Source organism: Eptatretus burgeri, chromosome 3 (assembly GCF_056783735.1).
Source record: "Eptatretus burgeri isolate ZD-2024b chromosome 3, Ebu_testis_v1, whole genome shotgun sequence".
Taxonomy (NCBI): domain Eukaryota; kingdom Metazoa; phylum Chordata; class Myxini; order Myxiniformes; family Myxinidae; genus Eptatretus; species Eptatretus burgeri.
In genome coordinates this window covers 62,679,519-62,703,895 of record NC_140963.1, presented here as the reverse complement: position 1 = coordinate 62,703,895, position 24,377 = coordinate 62,679,519, and the positions used below count along the sequence as shown (strand labels likewise).

Genomic DNA, 24,377 nt, shown 5'->3' with positions numbered 1-24,377 from the left:
CCATTTCTTTATGAAGTATATATATATTGTTACGGATCCGGGGGTGGGGGGTTTCGGACGAGCGCCTCAATCACTGTCCGTAACCAGTTTGGGTTTTCGCACCCTACTCCCGACAGCCAAATGTTACAGATTCGGCACCACCTCAAACCACCGCAGTCTCCGGGGTTATAACGCCGGCTGGTTCGGAACAATTCTCGGGTTACGCGTCTCGAACCACGATACCAAAAGACACCTGTACCTTGCCAGCTGGGGGAATAGACCCCGGTTACAGACTGGTTTTGTCAGAGACCGAGCGGAGTCTACCAGTCTGTAACCATTTTGGTTTTTATATCCAAATCGAGCGGATCGTTCCTCGACGCAGCACAAATTAATTCAAAGCGGCAAATTCATACGAATCAGCCAGATTTATTGGGGATAGCGGGGAACTCGACACAAGCAAAACATTCACGACAATGTTATAATTAATCTATAACCCGTTCTTAACTGGGGAGCTACAGATTATGGGTTTTGAAGGGAACTCTCACGAGATAAACCTTAAACGCCAAGCAAACAAGACACAGACAGCATTCAGACAAGACACAGAGTACTTGGTGATGTTTCATGGACGAGAGGAAAGTGTCAAAAGCCCGAATGTGGCTCATGACGAGCCGATGTCAACGGATTTGAGCACGTCGCGTGGCAAGATGGCGGTGCCGTACTCTTTCTTCTCAAGGCACCGCTTGCGCACGCCCTCCTCAGCGCGTTCTGACCCCGCGCAATGTCGACGGCACAAGACCGTCAGATCGATGGTGGGTCTCAGTTGGTTTCTCACAAGGTCCAGCATACAAGTCCAGGCCTGGCCTGTTCAACAGACAAGGCCAAATCGAGGTGTTTGGGCTCCGGCAGGCGGATCGACAAACGTGTCGAGGACCTTCTCAGGCTCTCTAGTCGACCTCTCAGGTCGAGGCTCTCTAGTCATTTCTCCTGCCTCCTTCACGAAGCAGATCGCAGACAGACACAGCCGTCCCCTACACAGCAGATCACGACTCCCACCGGTCGTTTCTCAGTTCCACCTTTTCTTTCTCGGCCGATGGCAGACTCGACCCTCAGGTTCAGTTTTCTCTCCCGGCCGATTCACCACTGCCTTTCCTTTTCTCGCTTTCCTCGAAGCCCCTGCTCATCCAGCAGATCGCGATTCGACACTCGTAAATTTCTCTGTTTCCTTCCCTGCCTTTCTTTCGGCTCGTCCCTCACGGAAACAGACACAGCCGTCCTGTGTACAGCCGATCAGCGCCACCTCGGCGCTCACAGTTTCACCACTTTTTTTTTCGGAGCGCGCCCCTTTACGAAGCCGACAAACTCCTCCCTTCAGTTTCACTTCCTTCTCGAGGCCACTCCCCCTCTCAGCGCGCTGGGCGGAGTCTATTGTCCGGAGAGAGGAAGGAAGAAGAAGAGCCTCTTGGTCCACCACCACCGCACGAACAATAAACATGCATCCTGCACCTCCCGACACACATGTAGCGTCCATTTACCGAACAACCTGGCTAAACATGCATTTAATGGGGGATCTGGGCTAATCCTGTATTTAGTAATGCACTAAGAGTCATTTCCACAACAATATATAAAAAAAACATACTTTACTACCGCTCGAGTGCCACTGGATTTGTATGTCCATCAAGAGAACTTCGTATTGACCACGCATTTAGCTGCAGAGCTTTTGAAAGAGAGACGGCTAATCAGAGATGGCACCTTAATGGAGAGCCTCATTGAAGAGCAATGCAATTGCAGTGAGGACTTGATAGATCACCAAAAAAAATCACACGAAGTGACACACACACACACACTTGACCTTCGACTGAAAGCGAGATCGTGCACCCATGCTTGACATCATGCATGTGCAACATCGGTACATTTACCACAATCATTTTTTCCACTCACTTCCACTCCATTGCTTTCAAGAACGAGATTCACCTCGTTGAAAATGTCTTGTGCATTTGTGGATGTTTAACGTTCTTCACGAAACAGGACTTATCCTTAACATCCCCATCATTAAAATAACATACGTAAAAACTATTACCTGTGCGCAGTTAGAAACATCAGTGGATTCATCAAGTTGCAGACTGAACATTCCAAACAGAATGTTGAATTACTTGTTAAACTTTTTCTTCTATATCTGCAACGATCACATACATTCTGCATTTCATAGCTTTTTGGCATTGTCATTTCTAAGCATAAGTGAGGTGATATATTTTCATGATGGCAGGATAGGCTTCTCACATAGTGGAAGGATACTTCTTTCGAATTTTTTCACAATTCTCTTTTTATCATTCTATTTCTTGCTTTTTCTTCTCTTTCATCTCTTACTTTCTATTTCTCTCTTTCAGAAGTGAAAACGTTTTCTGTAAGGCTCACTTGGCTGTGCCTGGATGGGTTTGAGGGTGGTGGAGTAGCGGCTGAAACCAGAATCCTATCCAAGTTCTTCCTGATTATTTCATCTTTGCTCTTTTACTTCTTTTGGGTTCTTTCTTGGTATTCCGCTTGAGAGTGTGCAGATTTTTGGAATGATTGATTGGTTACAACACGACAAAAGTGGCTTCCACAGCCGAGGAAATTACACAGTGCCTTCAGAAAGTCGACACCTCTCAAAATTTTCACCTTTTGTTGCCTTATAGCCTGGAATTAAATCAGACACTTTCCACCTTTATTTACATATCATAATCCACAACTTCCAAGTTAAAAATTCTACAAATTTCAGAAAATTAAGAAAAAATTCAAAGCTAGAATACCTTGGTTTGATAAGTGTTCCCCCCCCCCCCTCTCTCTCTCCCCAAGTTAATACTTGGTGGAAGCACCTTTGACAGCAATTACAGCTGTGAGTCTGTTGGGACAGGTCTCCACCAACTTTGCACACCTTGATTGGGCATTATTTGCCCATTCTTCTGTACCACACTGTACAAGCTCTGTCAAGTTGTGTGTGAAGCGTTTATAGACAGCATCTTCAAGTCATGCCACAGATTTTCGATTGGATTTAGGTCGAGGCTCTGACTGGGCCACTCAAGGACATTTATCTTTTTGTCCCTTCACCACTCCATTGTAGCTTTGGCTGTGTGCGTCGGGTCGTTGTCATGTTGAAAGGTGAACTTCCATCCCAATTTCAGCTTTCTTCCAGAGGGCAGCAGGTTTCCTCTCGGATTTTTCTGTATTTTGCCACATCCATTTTCCCTTCTATCCTGGCAAGTGCCCCTGTCCCTGCTGATGAGAAACATCCCCATAACATGATGCTGCTATCACCATGACTCACAGTAGGGATGGTGTTCTTTGGGTGATGTGATGTGCTGTGTTGGGTTTGTGCCAAATGTAACGTTAAGTACTTACTTTTGTAAGGCCAAAAAGTTCCATCTTTGTTTCATCAGACCAAAAAACTTTTTGCCACATGGCTTCAGAATCTCCGGAATGTTTTGTGCAGACCTCAAACGGGACTCTAGGTGGACTTTTTTGAGTAATGGCTTCCTTCTTTCCACCCAACTGTGCAGGCCAGACTTGTAGAGTGCTTGGGATATTGTTGTCACATGTACACAGTGACCAGTCTTTACTATAAAGGCCTGTAGCTCTTTCGAAGTCGCCATTGGCCTCTTGATGACCTCTCTGCTCGGTCTCCTCCTTTGCTTGGCCATCCAGTTGGGATGGACGGCCTGATCTCGGCAGGGTTGTGGTGGTACCAAATGCCTTCCACTTCTTAATGATTGTCTTGACTCTGCTCCAAGGGATACTCAAGGCCTTCAAAATATTTTTATACCCATTCACCGATCTGTGCCTTTCCACAACTTTATGCCGAACGTCTTCAGAAAGCTCCTTGGTGCTCATGGTTGTCTTTGCTTGAAATACTGTACCCAGCAAAGGAAACTTACAGGAACAGCTGATTTTATTCTGAAATAATCAGAATCACTACAGTTTAACACAGGTGGAGACAGTTAACTTGGTGTGTGATTTTGAAGGTGATTGGTTACACCTGAGCTAATTTACAATTGCTATTATAAGGGAGGTGGACATATTTATTCTAGTTTTTTTTTTTTTTTTTAATTTTCTGTCATTTGTAGAATTTGTTTTTCACATGGAAGTTGTGGGTTACGATGTGTAAATAAAGGTGGGAAAAGTCTGATTTAATGAAATTTAATTCCAGGCTATAAGACAACAAAAGGTGGAAATTTTGAAAAGGGGTGTAGAATTCCAAAGAGCGTGGTGTTCGCTTAGTGGTTAGGGTGGTGGCTTGGGATCCTCAGGGTCCTGAGTTTGAGTCCCGCTGGCTACTGAATTAACATCAGGGGGGTTGACTCAGCCTGTCATCCTTCCGAGGTCAGCGAAATGAGCACCAGTATACTGGTAATTATCCCTGCATGTTGAAGGCGACTAAAGGGTTGGCATCAGGAATGGCGGCCGGCCGTAAAAACATTGCCACAAGAAAGGGTACCATGATTGGAGCCCGTAAAAAGCTGACCCCTACTCATGGAAAAAGGCTTTAAAATGGTGTGATGATGGTGTAGAATTCCTATAGGTACTGTATATTCATCTGAATCGAGCTTGGTTTTCTTTATCACTTCTCGATGGTTAAAATAAATCAACTTTTATGTGTCCGTTGAGGACGCCTGGTATTGAGATGACACGTATGTATATATTTCAATCGTACCTCCTGGCTGTAACGGTGAGCATCGGCCATGGATTATATCTCACACGATAAGACCGCATAATCCGTAAACAACAACCATATGTCTGCCACCCAGACGATTATTCTCGCAAATGCAAACCAATCAACCAGAAGGGAGGTGGTGTGATCATACGGATAAATCAAAATGTGTGGAGTATGACGAGCATTCCCCCGATCTGCAATGGACGTAAAGTCCTGCGCAAGGACATACCAAAGCATCACCTCCAACCTTCAGCCTGGCGACTCATGTCACAGGCACAGATTGGGACTTGTGAATGGTCTTTTCCAGCTGTTGAGGGAAACAAATTGCATATCTATATCATCCAACACAACGGTGTTGAGGTAGCACACGTACCTTGACCTTCGGGATGATGTTCAAAGATCCCACGATGTCTTTTGAGAGGAGAATGTGAGTAATCATCGCTTTCATCGGCACCCCTGAACAAATTACAAATTCCTGGCCAAATTGCTTACCTGACCAGCCAGTTTAAAGATCTGAGCCAAAAACTTTACCTGTCCGACCCCTCAAGGTGGGAATAATTGGGTACTTTTAAATATAAATCTTTTTTCTTTCCAAAACAACAATCGCTGCGTTATTATGTTTTGTTTTACAGTTTTTAAAGTGTCAATACATTGCTGTGCAAGGGTGTGTGACATGATGTATTATGTTTGAACTATTTTTCGCAATTGCTCTCCTTTTCAGGCATGTTCCTTGGGATCCCATGTAGACCCTGACTTTGACAACTGGTTGTGTGTGCAAGTAGAGTAAAATAAACCCCAAAACTTGGATCGTCAGGTTATTTATTTATTTTCAACAAGGTCGAGGCTCAAGGAAGAGCAAGCTGTTAGAGTTACTTAAAAAAAAAAAAAACAACAACATATAAAACATCGTTATGACATAAGGAAATTATTAACAATTTTTGAAGTTTTTGGCTGTATGTAACATCATCCCACAACGATCAATCATTTCTCGTTTACACAGTGAAACTGATTTATCTCGGATAAGTTTAGAACTATTCTTCCAAATAAAAAAAAAAGTTGTCAAAAATGCTTGCAATAATTATGATACCTGCTTATGTGGTGGAAATTTTGAACTCGCAACCCTCCCTCAACAAATCCTCAACGCGTATGTAATTAACAGATGATGTCGAATCGGACGTTAAATTCTACAAATCCATAACTTTGACGTGTTGCTTAACTTCCATAATATAACAGTGAAACGCCCTCGTTCGGTGACAGGTGATCAATGATGTGATCTTTGGTAATCCGTGGCATTGTAAAAGTGGAGGATTCTCTCATTTACTAATTAGGACACCGATTGTGCAAGATGACCTTCCAAATGATGACTTTCCAATTGTGATTGAAAGTTTTAATGTTGATTGAGCAACAGCTACAAAAGTGGATTGAGCTTCTGACCTCAAGGCACGACATACGCAGGTTAAAATCCCATGGCACGATACACGTTTGTCCTCTCGCGTCCTCGTCCTGCATGCGGTTTATGTACAAGCTGTTCCATGAGCCTCCAATCACGGTGAAGAAGTACGTGTGCATTTATCAATCGGATGTTATTTTTTGGAAGATCAATTTGTGGGATGGACAACATGTTCAACGTGACCAGTTGTTTCTCTGAACTTCCTCCAACAGACGTTCGAATTCACTCGGTATGAGACGGGTCTGTGTCAGTTCCGTAACATTTGTCTGCAGCTGCACGAGTTTGTGGCTTTTGCATCAGGACTTGACTCTTCACATGCCCCTGGAAGAAAAATAATCATAATTAATTTAAATTAATAAAAGCTTCTTAATAAAAGTTTATTTGACAAAGTTAAGAACAACTTTTGCAGTCTTGGCCGTTGCACCATCCTGCAGGAACCGCTTGCATTGCCTTGGCTCTTATTCCATTGAACTAATGTATTTTTGAGGTGTGGCAAGATACCGGGCCGAATCCTGGTCCCTTCGATGTGGCAGAGTCTTCATGTTCAGAAACGCACCAAGTGCTTTTCCACAAGATGCTCTCGATCTCCGATGAGCCGTGGAGCAAGTGCACAGAACCCTGTAAAGAAAAATCATTTTGTGGACCACCCTTTATTTTGGTTTTTTTTCCTTTCAATTTCATATGCAGCACGCGGCTGTTGGTTGCATCATTGCTGGGGGTGTTGTTGTGCCGCTGATGCAGTTCCCCTGTCGAAGCCTGGTGTTGGCTTAGTGGTTCGGGTGGCAGCTTGGAATCCGAAGGTCCTGAGTTCAAGCCCTGTTGGCCGCTGAATTAATACACCAGGAGGTTGACTCAGCCTGTCATCCTTCTGAGGTTGGAAAAATGAGTACCAGTATACTGGTAAAGGGGACACTGCATCAGCGGCATAGCCGTGTCCCAACCAATGATGCAACCAGCAGCCACAGGCTACGAGAGATAGAGATAGAGATAGAGATCCCCTGTAGGTTGGGGCAGGAATTTGGAATTTGTTCAGCTTGCTCGCTTTAGCTCGCCAACTCTTTGCGAAGGACACCGTGGGATCTTTAACGTCCACCAACTAATGTGAGCAGATGGGACGCCCGTTTAACGTCCATGCGAGGGACGGCATGCGCACATTGATGCCTCCTCGCCCTGCTTCTGAGACACCAGTATGACAGTTTGTAGCTGTGCCGACATTAGAACCAAGGCTCGAGGGCTGCGAGACCTCTCGTAGCGCAGGCTGTCCTACCTGCCCTGTATGTTGGTAAATATAGTGTTCCCAATTATGGTGGCATTTACACACCCTAATGTACAACTCCAAGTTAACTATAGTAAGTCCCCTCCCTTCCCTTGTTAGACCCCCCCCCCTTTCTCCATTGTTTACAAAGTGGATCAAATGTATTGGCGGAGTGATCTGGAGCCAATCTGGGGTTGTCCCAAGCCACGCCCACACCGCACGTGCTCGCATCACGGCCACGCCCCTCTCGTATATCGCTCCGCCCCTCTCGTATATCGCTCCGCCCCTCGAGTGAACTCCCACAACCATGACAATTATTTGAAAGAGAAAGAGAAAGAGTGAGAGAGAGTGTGAGTGTGGTTGTGAGTGTGTTCTCCCGTTTCGCTCAACGAAACCGCTCAATTGATTTTATTTAATTATTTATTTTTTTGTTCATCTTCTTTAACTGACCCTCATCTGGTTGGTGGTGTTTTTTTTCCCCGCGATGAGACAGCCAGCTTGTTTGTACTGGGAGAACCCGACGTCATTCGGTCCCGGATGCCCGGATTAAAACCGCACGACACGATTCACTCGGCAGACTCAGCCGAGCGCCTGCGGTTTACTTTGAAAAACACCGTTCGTGCCTCGTTGAGCTGAATAACGATACAATCCGGACGTGCTGAACTTGTACGAGCAAAACCTCACCGAGGACATGTACGAGCGACACAGTAAGAGTTACCGGGTTTGTGCCTCCCGAGCCGCACAACCGCCTTCTCAAGTCGTGCTCCTCAAGGTATTCCTCTCTGCTTCCTCTTCTTCTTCTTCATCTCGTTGACGTTGTTGTTGTTGTTGTTTTTGTTGTTGTTGTTGTTGTTGTTGTTGTTGTTGTTGTTGTTTGTTTGTTTTTCGACTCCTCAGATATTAATCTGAAAGGGATTTCATTTCGCTCGTTCGTTTTGATTGTTCATATCAAGCCTGGTGATACGTGTCGCGGCATAAAGACTCGTAATCGGAGCGCATTCGCTGCTTATACGACTGAATGAAGAGAAGTGTAATAATACTTTGCGGCCTTCGGTGGATGTTTTATTAAATGTTATCGTCTTGTGTGAGGAAACCGAAATCGCGTGAATGTTGAGGTTACTGGATGCGCCCTTTAGTTTTGATATTAAACATCGCGTGTAGATTTGAGAACATCGTGAAACCGAGCGAAGAAGGTTGGAAAAAGAACTTTGTTTCCATGCGAGACGTAAAAGCGGTGTCGTGGATTCGGCGGTGTAGTGGGCGGCAGTGCATTGCGGTGTAATGGATTCGGCGGTGTAGAGGGCGGCAGTGCATTGCGGTGTAATGGATTCGGCGGTGTAGAGGGCGGCAGTGCATTGCGGTGTAATGGATTCGGCGGTGTAGAGTTCGACAGTGCATTGCGGTGTAATAGATTCGGCGGTGTAGAGTTCGACAGTGCATTGCGGTGTAATAGATTCGGCGGTGTAGAGGGCGGCAGTGCATTGCGGTGTCGTGGATTCGGCGGTGTAGAGGGCGGCAGTGCATTGCGGTGTAATAGATTCGGCGGTGTAGAGGGCGGCAGTGCATTGCGGTGTAATGGATTCGGCGGTGTAGAGTTCGACAGTGCATTGCGGTGTAATAGATTCGGCGGTGTAGAGTTCGACAGTGCATTGCGGTGTAATAGATTCGGCGGTGTAGAGGGCGACAGTGCATTGCGGTGTAGTGGATTCGGCGGTGTAGACGGCGACAGTGCATTGCGGTGTAGTGGATTCGGCGGTGTAGACGGCGACAGTGCATTGCGGTGTAGTGGATTCAGCGGTGTAGTGGGCGGCAGTGCATTGCGGTGTAATAGATTCGGCGGTGTAGACGGCGACAGTGCATTGCGGTGTAGTGGATTCGGCGGTGTAGACGGCGACAGTGCATTGCGGTGTAATGGATTCGGCGGTGTAGAGGGCGGCAGTGCATTGCGGTGTCGTGGATTCGGTGGTGTAGTGGATTCGGCGGTGTAGTGGGCGGCAGTGCATTGCGGTGTAATAGATTCGGCGGTGTAGTGGGCGGCAGTGCATTGCGGTGTAATGGATTCGGCGGTGTAGAGGGCGGCAGTGCATTGCGGTGTAATGGATTCGGCGGTGTAGAGGGCGACAGTGCATTGCGGTGTAATAGATTCGGCGGTGTAGAGGGCGACAGTGCATTGCGGTGTAGTGGATTCGGCGGTGTAGACGGCGACAGTGCATTGCGGTGTAGTGGATTCGGCGGTGTAGACGGCGACAGTGCATTGCGGTGTAGTGGATTCGGCGGTGTAGACGGCGACAGTGCATTGCGGTGTAGTGGATTCGGCGGTGTAGAGGGCGACAGTGCATTGCGGTGTAGTGGATTCGGCGGTGCAGTGGATTCGGTGGTGTAGTGGATTCGGCGGTGTAGACGGCGACAGTGCATTGCGGTGTAGTGGATTCGGCGGTGTAGAGGGCGACAGTGCATTGCGGTGTAGTGGATTCGGCGGTGCAGTGGATTCGGTGGTGTAGTGGATTCGGCGGTGTAGACGGCGACAGTGCATTGCGGTGTAGTGGATTCGGCGGTGTAGAGGGCGACAGTGCATTGCGGTGTAGTGGATTCGGCGGTGTAGACGGCGACAGTGCATTGCGGTGTAATCTGGAATGTGAAGAAAGTTTATTTATTGCTTCGTCTTTTCTTTACTCCGTCATGCGGCGATGTTCATTGATTTGTGAAAGGCGATTTAATTAAAGAATCGTTCGATACATTGTACACCCTCAAACATGAATGTTTTTCAAACACGTTGGGTCAAAATATTATTGTTCTGTACATCGATTTTAACGTCATACGCAGAGTTGGTCGAGTTTTCCCTTCCCTCCAGACACGCTCTTTTCATTCCCCCCTTTTGTCTCCCAACTCCTCCCGCACTCTCGTGAACTCCTTTATTCCCTTTCTTTTCTCACTTTAAGTTGTCTCAATTTAGCCAGCCCCCCCCCCCCATACCTCGTGTGTACATGAAAGGTTATCCTAAACTATTTACATTCTCCCTTTTCCCAAAGGTTTAGCTTGAAGTCGATTTAATAAACATGTGAAATGAAGCAACACTTCCAAGAATGGATTTTCAGGGCCCCTGCCCCCAACCAACAAACAACCTTCCAAAATAATGCCCCCACCTGGTTAACTCCACCCCTGAAGGTGGACCAAGGTTGTGTTTACATCCCTGAAGGTGGACCAAGGTTGTGTTTACATCCCTGTTTGTATGTTTGTTTGTTTTTGTTTGTGTCGAGCAGGATATCTCAAAAAGTTCTGGATGGATTCGGACGATCCTCGGTTGGATTTATGACAAGGATGACTCGATTCGATGTTGGTGAAGATCTGGATCTGGAAAGGAGAATTTTTTTTTAATTCTTCAAGTCATTCTTCACCTTTGAGAGATGGAGCCAAAATCAAGACACAATATGGCATTATATTATTTATATCCCAAAAAAGTTCTGGATGAGTTGATTGACCAAACCACGTGGGCAGGTTGAGTGTGTGTGTGTAACCAGGATGAAGTCATTCGATTTTTGTTAAGATCTGAATCTGGATCTGGAGAAGAGCAATTTTTTTAATACTTCAAGTCATTCTTCACCTTTGAGAGATGGAGCCAAAATCGGGACACAATATGGCATTATATCCCCCAAAAAAGTTCTGGATGAGTCGATTGACGAAACCATGTGGACAGGTTGAGTGTGTGTGTGTGTGACGAGGACGAACTCGTTCGATTTTGGTGAAGATCTGAATCCATATCCGGATACGAAATTTTTTTTGAGTGGTTCTTCACCATTGAGAGATCGGGCCAAAAACGATGTATAGCACGCTGTCTCTAAAAGTTGTGGACGAGTGAAGACAAAATTATGTGGATGACTTGGTGAGGATATCTCATGTTTTCATTCCATTTTGTCTCATTCAAGTGTTTTGAAGTTTTCACAAGTCTCATTCCATTTTTGTTCTGCTCCGGATCCAGATCAAACGTAAACTGTTACCGGGTGCTGTTCTAGTTTCCCTCTGTAAACTCTTGCTATGACAACTGTGAATGCGTGCTCGATGTATGCCGTTCGTCGTTACGCATTCTTCAGGAAGATTATTCCGATTGGGTGGGATTAAGTACTCAGTTCTAACTGGAAATTCCCAGGTACTGTTATGTGGCAGCTTACTGACAATTCAGATGACATCCTGTGGATTCTGCTAAAAAAAAACAAAAAAAAACCAAAGAGTTTTTAGAATTTGAAAAGTGATTCATAGTTTAAACTTGGGTGTGGGCCCGGCCCATACCTTTGGCAGAGCAACGGGATGCTCACGACGAGGGACCATTTTGTGTGTCTGAGAGCCAACCCCGGACCAGTGATAACTCCGACGCAAGGAACTGGTATGATTGAACCTCTCACTCTGGGCAGCCTTGGGAACTGAACCCACACTCGTGAGGACAATGCAACAAGTCTCTATTCCCACTCAATCACCAAGCCATTTTAGTTGAATCCTTTTATAACCAAGCCGCTTTTACTTCAACCTTTTAACCAAACAACTTTTAGTTTTACTTTAGTTTAACCCACGGAACAAGCACATGACGAGGGATCTGAAGTCACCTCCATACCCTCTCAGTCTTTTATAGCCCCATTAACCCTCCTTAACCCCCCCCCCAACCCTCTTACTTGCAGATTCCTGTGTTTCGAACTCTCTTTCCTTTCCTGTTCGTTCATTTCGTTGATTGGGTCCAAATGTGGCTTCGTTTCCCCACTGTCAGTTCGTTGATTTTTGCCAACTGTCACCTCGCGATTCCACGTGCCCCGATCTTTATATCGGAGAAAAAAAACCCAAAACTTCGAGGGCCACATATTAATTTTTTTATGCAGGAAAGGGTGGGATGAAACTGAGAAAGGAGAGGGTGATAGGGGAGACCAAAGGAGGTTAGAGAGTTGTGAGAAGAGTGGGCAGGGAAGGAAAATACATTTTGGGGAGATGGGAGCGAAGGGTAAGAGAAGAATGTATGAGTGGTTGTGGTGGTGGTGGTGGTTGTGGTGGGGAGACGTATTGGTGGTGGTAAGCAGAGTCAAAATTCCACCGTATCTGTGCGCGTTATAAATTAGATTGACCCTTAACCTGATTTCATGACCTCCCTCATATCCATGACTTTCACAGATGCTTCCAGTCCTTGATGAGTGTTCCATATGCACCGGCTCATCCGCCTCGTCCATGACATAAGCTGACAAGCGTTCAACGAGCATCTTGGAATAACATCGACGATGGTGTCCGAAGTTACGTAGAGCGGAGAGGAAAAAAGAAAACAACCCAATGATTACCTCTTTGACTTCTTTACGACGGGGGAAATCTGTCGAGCAAGGCAGTAAAGCGTTTCGTTTTTTCCTCTTTTGATTGACATTGAGTTTTCATCCTCCCTGTTTGTCACTCTGGCTTGATTTCAGTCAACACGGCACACCGCAGCCTGGGGTTGACTCTCCGTGGGTATCAAAACTTGGTGTTGACGTTGTAACTCGCTTATGAGATCATCGTTTCACGTCCCTGTTCAAGGTTAACCCCAGGATGTCAGACACGAATTGGTTCGCCTTTCATTCCTTCTCAACCGTCTCCTTTGTGAGATGTTGTTCGCCCCCCCCCCCCCCCGTCTCTCTGTTGTGTTTGGTCTTATTTCTGAGCAAGGCTTGGTCTTTGTACGTCTGCAGCCTCTTTTGGCTCTATTTCCATGAAAGTGGGGGCAGTGTACAAAATGCTTGCTAAGGCCTACCCAGTTATTTTGTTTCAGGGTTACATGATGAGATGACCACCCAAAGTGAAAAGTCTCCAAGTAATTGAAATCTCCATCATGGTGTTTCCTGCACCAAGTATTGTGTTTGCAGATTTTGTAGCTTGCATCACTTTTACATATCGTAAGTGGAGATCAAACGTAAAGCTCACTTCCTTTTGTTTGGTCCCCAATATATTTGTCATATATTTGTGTAATGGTGCTTTTATGGGAAGTTTCGCTTCAAAATGTTCATGGAAATCATTTGGAAAAGCAGATTTTTTAGATTTTTTTCAGCATGGTATGGGAGAAATATAAAAGTTACTTGTTTTTTTGTTTTTTTTTTAAACATCTATGGCTCATGGACCAGAGTTAGTGGTGGTTAAAGCATCTGCTCCGAGTCTGGGAGGTAGGGGTTCAAACCCCAGCCGAGTCCTCCCAAAGATTAAAAAAAAAAAATGGTACGTACGGTTTCCTTGAAATTGAGGCTCAGTATTTAATAGAGAACAAACAAACAATGCTGGGAAGGCAATGGCAAACCACCCAGTATATAACCCTTGCCAAGAAACTGCTTTGGCAGCACCAACATTCTGTAAATGGTACAGGACATCAAAATCAAAAGGCTCATGGAGGATCAAGCCTGGTGTTGGCTCAGGGGTGAGGGTGGTGGCTTGGGATCCAAGGGTCCTGAGTTCAAGCCTCGTTGCTGAATTACTTCACCAGGGGGTTGACTCAGCCTGCCATCCTTCCGAGGTCGGCAAAATGAGTACCAGCTTTCTGGGATGACCGCGTCATTCGAGTATCCTGTGTCGGCGTGGCGACCCATCCAGGATTGTGCCCAATAGCCAAGGAAACTGCTTCGGCAGCACCGACGTTCTGTACAGAGTATGGTCCCAATGGATGGATGGAGGATCTTGTACACATATTACATCCCAAATATATATATATATATATATATATATATATATATATATATATATATATATATATATATATATATATATAATATATTGCAGTGGATGTTTCAATGAACAATCTATATTAACATAAATATGTGTGTGTGGACTCAAACACTTACACCTTTACTGACGCACACAGACCGACTCCGTCCTTTCGGAACGGGCAAGGAACGAGGACATAAATCGAGATGATTGTTCTTCGACATGAATTACAAAGACATTAGTAGCACATGAGGGACAAATGAACATGCAGTATCTGGGATTTGAACCGGGGACTCGGTCTGTGGGAATGTCAGACAGGCCGACCCACTTCAAATTGCATTGTACGTGGATGCATCTGAGCAGTCAGCTTTGGATCTCAAGCATTTTGAAGGTCTTGAGGATGAAATTGCTCTGCATCTCACTGCAAGTCCACTCAGGAATCTAATTTAGCGAGACTTCCTCGTCGTTCAAATTAACTGTACCTGTACCTCTCACTCAGGTGCGTCTGGAACAAGTTCTCACTTTGCTCACATTTCCCATGACTTCCAGGTTTATTTCCTCCGGCAATTTTTCTCAGCAGGAAGGCAAATGGATTATTATTTTTTCTTCTTCGTGGTTTTTTTTTTTTCTTCTTCTTCCCCCCACCCTGCCACTCATGAATAAAATGGCGTGCTTGTAGTATCGCCGTGGGGCCTGCGAGCTGCCACACCCCGGAGGTAGCGCAATGAGGGAGAGATTCATTGAATGAAATAACCAGCCCATTGAGCAGCCAGCTTACTGAAACCCAAGGGGGATTTAGGGGTCTGAGGTGCAGTAATAGCTTCCATGTGCTCGGGAAGACATCGTTGTTTTTCCCCCCTTCTTCCTTGTTCTCCGCAAGCTCTTTGAAGAAGGCCATGAAAATGGTGAAATTGGTCTCGTAAACGCGCATGTTTGTAAGCTCCGCTGGTGACCGTGAAATAAAAGTTTTGGGGGCTTGTGCAAGGCCTGGAATGCAGGTTTCCACCAGCAATGAAGTGGCATGGAAAGTGCAGAACGAGAACTATGCCTCGACATATCCACAGCACCCGTCTAAGCAATTTCACAATATTTGATTTTTTTTTTTCCGTACTTTCCATGATTCCTCCGCAAACGGATGATCATGCGACGTAATCTCGACCGAGTGGAATTGCTAACGCACGCTTGATGGTTTCTGGCTCGACTCAAGGTCGCAATTTTAACGTTTGATCATGCCAAGGAATGCTTTGAGGTCCCACACGAACGCGTCAACCGTTAAAAGGAACTTTTGGCATGGCTGGTACTTGCAAACGTGTGAAAGTGTAGATTGTTTGGTCCGACACAACGCAATCTTTCCCACACGTTTTATCCGTGTGGACTCGGATATAAAATGCAAGAATATACATTCTATCAAAATCACTGCATTGCCTTTTACGCAATGTCTCTCATCCTTATCATCTGTTTCGGCACCATCCACATCTTGGGTATCCAAAAATAGCTGAATATTTGACTCTTCACTCCATTCTCTTGCCATTCCCCCTGTAAATCTTTTAATCTTATCTCCTCCCAACTTCCTTTCCCGTTTTAATGTCTCCATCGCTTCCTTACTCCTGCCCTCTCACTGTTTCTTTTATGAGTTTAACCCTCCTCTCAAGGATACTCAATATATAGATGTCCCCCCTTGTGATGCCTCCCACTGCCCCTGTTAATGTTCTGCTTATTTCGCATCTGCAGCGTAGTCTTGTTATTCCGTTTGCAATGTGTAGGCCAACAATCGACAGCACAATGTGTAGAACTTACAAGGTCGCTTTGTGATTAAACCAGACCTTGGCGCTGCGCATTACTTTGATGCGGTCACATATTGGTCGCAGACTGGTTTCGGCTGTATGATGGTGTTGAGTGTCGTGCTGGTCACACTTTGGCAACGCTCTAAAGATTGTGAATGAGAAAATATTGGCTCCAAAGGAGCAAGGCGGTCGATTAAACAAATGTCTTATGTTACAACAACAAAGAGTACACTATAAACAACAGCATGACCACACACGTCATCAGCCTGCACCGCTATATCAAACGGTGTCGTGGGAAGGAGAAAGTACATGTGAAATAGTGGAAAGTTTGTCATTGTTTGAATTTAGTAACGTGTGAATATAATTGACCATGGTTGCCAAAATGAAGGTTCAAATTTGACCTGAACTTTTGGTGATCACTCAACTTGCATGGAATAATATAACGTTGACAGGCAATCGCCCCCTTTACGTGCAGCAAGTCGCGCGTACTTTTCAAAAGGGTTCATGTTTTTTGATGAAACATAGATTTCATAATTACTGGTATGGGGGACAGGACGGATCACAATACTCGGTTACGGTAGTTTCTTTGGTTGTTTTGCACCACATTCAACAGCTCGGTTCATATTGGTGGCGTGTCTGGGTGCCCATGGTGGCGTTTGAAACCGGTCGCTTCAGATCGTTGGCCTTGACACATCGTGCCGGATGAGTAACTCGAATGATTTGACATATTCATCGTTTTTATATTCCCTCCATCAACAGATTAACAACATGGCAGGATAAAAGTCGTAAATGCTGAGTTGAGCAAACATCCTGAACTCATGGACCGAGTTGAGTAAAGCACGTCGTCTGGGACCCAGCTATCGGTTTGCTGCCGAACGCTGCTGATTGTGACGTCATCGATTCCTTCTTTGAAAATTATATCTATTTTCGATTTTTTTGAATCCGCTATCACCTGCGTAAATACATGGAACACATAATGTGAAGATTTCGGAAGTATGAACAGAATATGTTCGGAGAAAAGTGTGTTCAAAGTTCCAGGCTTACGCCCATTATATTATGATTTACGGCCACTCCGGGACATTCAAACCCCTCGATGAACGAACGTGCTAACAATAGTGCAAGACACACCAAAAAAAATTTTTGTTGTTGTTTTTTTCAATGCACAAGTATATGTTGTTTGAAAAACGTTTACCTGTAAATGTATTCTAATTTATGTATTGCATATATCTTACTGTTTGAAATCCTGACCCAGCTATAAACTGTCAACCCGGTGTTTCACAGGCAGGGTGATTCATCATTGTTGTGCCGTCCCTCGGACGGATGCTGAACTGGATGTACCATCGATCATCAGTCGTTGGTATACGGTAAAGATCCCATGGTGTCCTTTGTGAAGAGTAGGCGAGCTGTCGTCGGCACCCTGGCCAAATTGCAAATTCCTGCCCTAACTACTTCTGGGAAGGCAATGGCAAACCACCCGGTACAACCCTTGCCAAGAAAATGCTTCGGCAGCAATGACACTCTGTAACAGAGCGTGGTTCACCAAATCGGAATCAGAATCTGTCTCATTATACGAGTACATTATACTTTCATTATACTGTACTATATCGGACTACTCTGAGTATTTCGTTTGTATAACGTTTTGAACGCCCTTCGTACCTACATTATAACCCTGCCTTTAATGAGGAATAGTCGAGGTCATATTTGAACTACTGTCGTAATTATAACTAGAGAGTTCATAGAACACACAGTCTTGAGAAACGATGACACGGGCACGGTCTGCGAGTGGCAAATTTGATCGGTCGTGATGACGTGAAATGCATTAACAGTTTGTCTAAGTACTGATAAATGGAGGGGTTTTGTAAGTGTCAAAAAAGGCGATTTGTGTTCTTCAGTGCTCAAGTACATACATGATTCAATTTAAATAAAATAAGGATTTAAAATATTGTCGAAAAGAAATTCGGACTTTTACTGCCGCCTTTTCCACCACCTTATCGAGCACGTTACATTCGTTTTTTTTTTGTGCCTGTTGTATGTGTCCTTTTTGACATCCTTAAAAACAGTTAGTTTCCTGTTTGGAATGATTTTCAATTTTGTTTAACTCCCAGGCAGACAGAGTTTTAAAAAATTATATCACTCCACTCTGCACCTGCGATCGGGACAAATTCTGCGCCGAGTACTGCTGAACTGCAGGTTCGTTTTCTCATTCATGTTCCGATTTGTGTTCAAAATATAACATTCAATGTAAACTAAGTTGTTCGTCGACCATAAACTGAGCTTACACCGACAAAGTGAATCAGCTGGCTTTGCATCCTCATCCAGAGAACCAAATAATTCATGATGTCGCTTGTACCTGCTGATTGCACTGCACCAGAAGGCAATTCAGTGAGCAAGTGACTCAATATTATTGTTCGAAGTTGAAGAGTTTTTCCACTGGTCATAATGGAATGGTACTGTAGTAGTAGTAGTACGACGACTACTACTACTGCAACAGCCCCAATTATTACCACCTTCTGGTGGGGTTGGCTGGGGAATATCCTTGGCTCTCGTCTTTCACGACCAAGTGACCAGGCCAGATGATCGACTGACTAAATGTGACAGGCACTTATTATTCATCCAAGGTGCTGGCAATCACCCACTGACTCTTCGCAGACCCTATGTTGTTAGATTGAGTGTCCACCTAACTATTGCTAGCAGATGGGACACCCAGGTCAATCTCATTCTGATCGACGGCGCACACATTGATGCGTCGTCTGGCATTCGAAAAGCCATGGTGAATGCTTATAGCCGGGTCGAGATTCGAACCCAGACAGGGCAGCTTGGAGGTGAGTGCACATACCTCTCGGCTTTCCTTGCAGCCCCATGAAGGAATGGTCCTGCATCAGTGAAACTCACCACAGATGTTAATCGTTTTCTTTGTTGTTTCCAGCCAGCGTCGGTTGAGTTTCCTTGTGCCGTTGGAAAATAAGCTTTTGAAAAGGAAAAGCCTCCTCGTATCGACTTCCAATTTATAATATTTCCATTTCAGAATCAATTTTCGTTGTCCTTCTGTTGAGACACTCCATATTAACAATCTTTTGGTACTTGCATCAAAGAAAAAGTTGTGAGAATGGAAAGCATCACTTTCCGTGTCATTATTAATGCTCACGGCGGGAACGGTTTGGGAGCCATTCTCACGCTGCATTGTCCATATTGTGTGCCATAAACCACCATAGCCAGCACTTCTTCACCCACTCTGGTTTCATACTCCAGAATAACTCTTTGCTATTCGATCTGAGTTTAGAATGCTCGGTTACCTTGTCTTGTCATTATCATATATGCTCTATCTTCATACATCATGCTAAAAACCAACAAGGTGGATGCTTCAATAAGGGTGAAACTGGAGAGCCAGGGTTGTATGATTTGTTTGAAAGATGGGACTTGGGAAAGAAATCGTATTTTTGTTTCCATCTCTTGAGAGTTTATGATGTACAAGTTGTTTATCTTCGACACACACACACACACACACACACACACACACACACACACACACACACACACACACACACACACACACACACACACACACACACACACACACACACACACACACACACACACACACACACACGCATTAATTAGTGTGTGTGTGTCCTCCATAATTCCAAAACCATAAAAACAAGCAGCCTGAAACTTTGCATGCATTCGAAGGGAGCTCGAAGAAGTGCAAGAGTGAAAATTGGGTGTTTGGGTTAATTAAAACACCCCTTTTGAAGATAATTAACGGCTTTATTTAATTATATCCTCTATCGGGCGCATCCTTGGCCACATTGCTCTCTATGGGGTATTAAAGTTCCCCTGACATGCCAAAGTCAATAAATTTCATTTATATATGTCCTAGAGGAGTTTTTCATCGTGATTTCAGATCTGACAATGTTTTATCACAATACTCGTTCTGTAAAATGTAAAATTAAAAAAACAAACCTCGTCGGGAACGCCCCTAAAAATCCTCCTGAAAGGGGCGTAACCCACATGACGTCACGTACAGTATGACAAAGGCTGCACGTTAATTACTCGGGTTGGTGGTCCACGTGATTCTATTGGCTTTCTGTGTGTTTCCACATTCGATTGGTCGACTCAATCGCTTCGTTCATTTCTGCTTTTAAAAAAATCGAACATTTGTTTTTCAATAACGGATAGGATGGACTTTCACTTGTCTGGGAGCGACAGTGAGTGTGAGAGAAATGAAGGATTTTGGTCTGAATCACATGGAGAATTGTCGGATAACGTAGTCGCGGGAGGTGAAGTTCAGGCAGTTGGAGATGAAATTCGGCCTGAGCAGTTCGAGCCCGAAGCAGGACAAGCAGAGGAAAATGGCGATGAAATTCCCGGAGTTCATGATAATCGGGAGGACATCGAAGGAAGACTCGGAAATAACAACTGGTTCGACTAAATCCTCTTCGTAATTCAATAATGTAAATTCGACTTGCATACTGCTCGATATCAGAAATATTTCAGTGAGGTGACGTGACCAGCGCAGCGCAGCGGACATGTTGCTCCGCGGCGAATTAATCACAAACAAGGCCGGCGCATGTCATCGGCCATATCTCTCTGCGCATAAAACGAAGCAATCTCGCTGTCCGGATACAATGAAAACTTGTGTGCAGAACACACCTTGTGACACAATTGTCTCGAGTAGTCCGATAAATCTGACGTTCTGTTGCATTTTTATTTATTTTATTCCTACTGTCGTCATGGAGCACCAATAGAAAACGATGAAGAAAAGACAATAATAAAATAAAGCTACAGAACATCAGATTTATTGGCCTAGTCGGACGGACGACGAATTTATCGGACTAGTCTAGACTCTAGAGATCTCGAGTTGACAAGTAACTTGTATTAGCATGCACACAATGTATAAGTCAATGCGTAAGAGTCCCGAGGATGTGAGGCCGTGTAATAGGACAGATACATTTGTCTTTCATTGTTGTGCAAACATTTTTTTCCCTTTTCTTTTATTACAGCATTTTGGCTGGTGGTGGTGGTCGTATGGCAGCTTAGCTGCCGGGGTAGCCATCATTTCTTGAAGCGCGACTGTGTCGCTGATGCAGTGCCCCTCTACCAGTGCACACACTGGAACTGGTACTCATTTCGCCGACCTCGGAAGGATGACAGGCTGAGTCAACCCCCTGGTGTATTAATTCAGCGGCCGACGGGGCTTGAACTCAGGACCCTAGGATCCCAAGCCGCCACCCTAACCGCTGAGCCAACACCAGGCTAGCATTTTGGCTAAATGTTAAAGAATAGCAAGCCAATGGAAGCAGTACCTTCACTTTAGATGTCCATATTCTCCGACGATTATCATCTTTCGGGAATACATGAAGGCTTACACCGTCTTTTCTTGTATTGCTGCATCCTGCTACGATACATCTTGCAGGCATTTTCGAAAGTATGGCTAAAACTCTTAAAAACTATCACGAAACAATCAGAGATTGCACCAACATGTGCAAAATGCATTTGTAGGTACTTTATAAGGCGCGCGACATCTCGACTCTCGAGTCAATCCAATCTGTGCAAGTTACTGTATGTGACGTCACGCTGCGATTCGCTGAAGTCCATTTTTTTAAGGGGCGGGGCATAGCAAGTTGTGAAAGGCTCCAGAAATGATCAAAATATTGCTCTAATTATCACATTTTTGATTAAAAAAAAACATGGGTGATTTCTTCACGAGGAAGGTCAAGTTAATTTATAAATAACAAGTTTATTTTGCATGTCAGCAGACCTTTAAGGCATATCCTGAGTACCTCAATGACCTCTGAAGCCACGATGTTTTTTTGGCCTGCTCAACCATGCCTTAACTTGGAACAGGCTGCAACGATGAAGTTTTTATTTATTTATTTTTGTCCTCACTCATACTAACAAATGCCTGTTTATCAGAGCTATGAATCGCTGCGTACATTGCAATGCTTGTAAACGCCCCAGAGATGCCAGTGTTCGTGGCTTTGTTTCATTTCCGCGTGTACCATAACCTTGAGAATCTCTTAAACTCAGGAGAATTACAAAATTTAAGCCTCACAATTTAACTCAGCAGCAGTTCCAACTGCTAAAAAAAATTGTTCATTTGTCTAATTCAGACATAGTTTGGACATTCGGACGGAGCTATCGCTTGCCAAGCCAGCCGTCCTTATCAATCATTTAATTAGAGTACTTGCTTGAGTACTGAAGCTGCTTGCTGAGCGCCCTAGAGTGGACGGCGGTATATTTTGTGTCCTGAACGGGATGTATCGTTGGCAGTTGCTTCAAGGTAGAGTTAAATATATGTGTATTTTGATCTGTAATTTAGGGACTCTCTGCAGGTGTGTGTGTGTGTGTGTGTGCCTGCATGCTTGGTTACGGGTGCCATAGTGGCCTTGTAGTCACTCCCCCACCTTTCCTTGCTCCCCCACCCCCCTCGCTTCCCCACCCCTCTCTCTTTCTCCCCTGTTTTTCTCCCCCTCCCTAAGTATACCTGTCGTCCGGACAGTGGCTATCTCTGGACGTGTTCAGATGGTGGTTATGTCCGGACGCTTCCCTCACACTACCTTCCCTTGCCCTCCCGTTACGCTGCCTTCCCTTGATGTAACTGGACTGTGGTTATCTCTGGATGGACTGTGGTTATCTCCGGACGGTGGTTATGTCTGGAGGGACCCTTCCTCGCCCTGCCTTATCTTGCACTCCCTTGCCCTCCCCTCACACTGCCTTCCCTTTCCACATCCCTCCTCACTCCCTTTTCTCTCTCCCCTCACCCTACCCCCCTCCTCTTTCCCTCCTCTCCTCTCCCTTCCTTCTCCCCCCCCACCCCCTCCCCTGAACATCCCCGTCAGCAAAGCGACGAGTTGTATTTCCTCGTGTGTAATAACTTACATTTCTGTGTGAGAAATGCCCAATCAGTTTAAATCGAGTTTGTAGTCAATGCATCACTTACAAGTTTCACCTTTTTACTTTCACCTTGCATTGGTTCATACCCAACTTTGAAATGGAAACGTCTGGCTTGATAGCGTCCTTCATTCACACCTTGACCTGTTCCTGTTCTGGAAAAACTCAAGTGCTCCCATCTCCCACCTAAGTCTTGCCTTCTGCTTGGAAACCCTCCCTTCAACCAGCCCAATGAAGTGTTCCTGCGGGACGCTTTGTCATATCATTACAGCTGGGGGGGGGGGGTGGTGGGGGGAGCGAGGTGAGATGGAACTTCATTGGTATAGTAACATCATCTCACGTTCACAGCCCTCTGATATCATGCTCCCAGCCTCGTGTAACACAGTGGAAGGCAAAACGGTGGAAGCTGCGAAGACTCCATGTTAATGAGCATTTTGAGTTTGAAGAGCTGCTGGAGCTTTTCCAGAGCAGAAGAGAGAATGTGAAGACCGAACGAGCATCAAGTTCACGGAACGAAAAGGTGTTCGTGCACATTTTATAACAGCACTCATCCAAGGACGTTCACTGTTCGGTGAAGAAATATTGGGATCAAATGTGAAAACTGAACTTTCCATTCAAAGATCACGGTCAAAAGAGGATGCAGGTACTACGAGGCGCTCAAAACCATCTGTGGAGCAGGCCTGCAACGACTCGTCACAAATACGTAGAAGCGGTCAGCTCCGCTCACGGTTCAAAATATGTCAGAACGGTCACACACCTTGATGTGGAACGCTTTGCGGTACGAAGGAGGAAAAAGAATATCTTCCTGGCATCACGTGTCGTGTAAATAAGGAATTGGTCGGATCATTTCAAACCGAGCACTGTTTACGGCTGCGCATCACCCACTGGCCCAACCGACCTGCAAATGCAATTCATCGAAAGGTTATTTATTCATTCCCTTGATTGTATCTCTGCTCATTTTGAGCGCCGAGTTGGATAATTTACCACTGGGACCCCTTCCACACCACCACGAGAAGCGCCGATGACATTCAGCGTCCTCCTTCAGCACGAGGGCTCTCATTTCAAAAATGCATTTCTCAGATATATATATATATATATATATATATATATATATATATATATATATATATATATATATATATATATATATACATATATATATATATATATATATATATATATATATATATATACATATATATATATATATGGACCTGTTCCACCAAAACGGATAAAAATGAAGTTTCGAACGTAAAATTGTACTTCAAACGTATCGTCGTTGGACAATGAGTACGAGGTCCTGACAAAGCACCGACCGGGCGAAGGTTAAACCAAACCGTTTACATTTCCGCGTGTGCCATAACTGTCCGGATACGTTATTACCCTGTCCCTGCTCTGTCCCTGCTGTCAGGGATAACTGTCCCTGCTCGATGGTCAGGGGGGATGATGCTGTAACGCATTCCTCGACTGCAATTCTTCAAACCCTGTTGGTTTTGCAATGCGCTTTGTGATCGTCACGTTTTGAAACAGGAAAGGGCCTTTCGTTTGCCCTGGCGTCGAAGTGCCAAACGGTTTCCAAGCTGCTTTTGTCTGTCTCTTTCGACGCAAATGTGAAATATGTCCGCAAGTTTTCATTTTCTTCAA

General features: G+C 44.9%; 1 protein-coding gene and 1 long non-coding RNA gene across 4 annotated transcripts in view; one reads left to right on the top strand and one right to left on the bottom strand.

Annotated features, from left to right (window-relative positions):
- Positions 1–5,465: 5,465 nt before the first annotated feature.
- LOC147030047 (uncharacterized) lies at positions 5,466–8,235 on the bottom strand. Its single transcript, XR_015056200.1, has 3 exons — positions 8,087–8,235; positions 6,615–6,731; positions 5,466–6,434 (listed from the first exon to the last, which is right to left on the bottom strand). It is a non-coding gene; the product is annotated as an uncharacterized LOC147030047 (long non-coding RNA).
- The window catches only part of LOC147030046 (rho guanine nucleotide exchange factor 28-like), a 157,824-nt gene continuing 141,147 nt past the window's right edge, over positions 7,701–24,377 (top strand). For 2 of the 3 annotated variants that reach the window (XM_085873743.1, XM_085873739.1), the window contains exon 1: positions 7,701–8,140. In XM_085873743.1, coding sequence (XP_085729869.1) covers positions 8,060–8,140 — 81 coding nt within the window. In that variant the 5' untranslated portion in view covers positions 7,701–8,059. Of the gene's footprint in view, positions 8,141–12,516; positions 12,722–24,377 lie in introns of all 3 variants that reach the window. The other variant, XM_085873741.1, reaches the window with a different exon arrangement.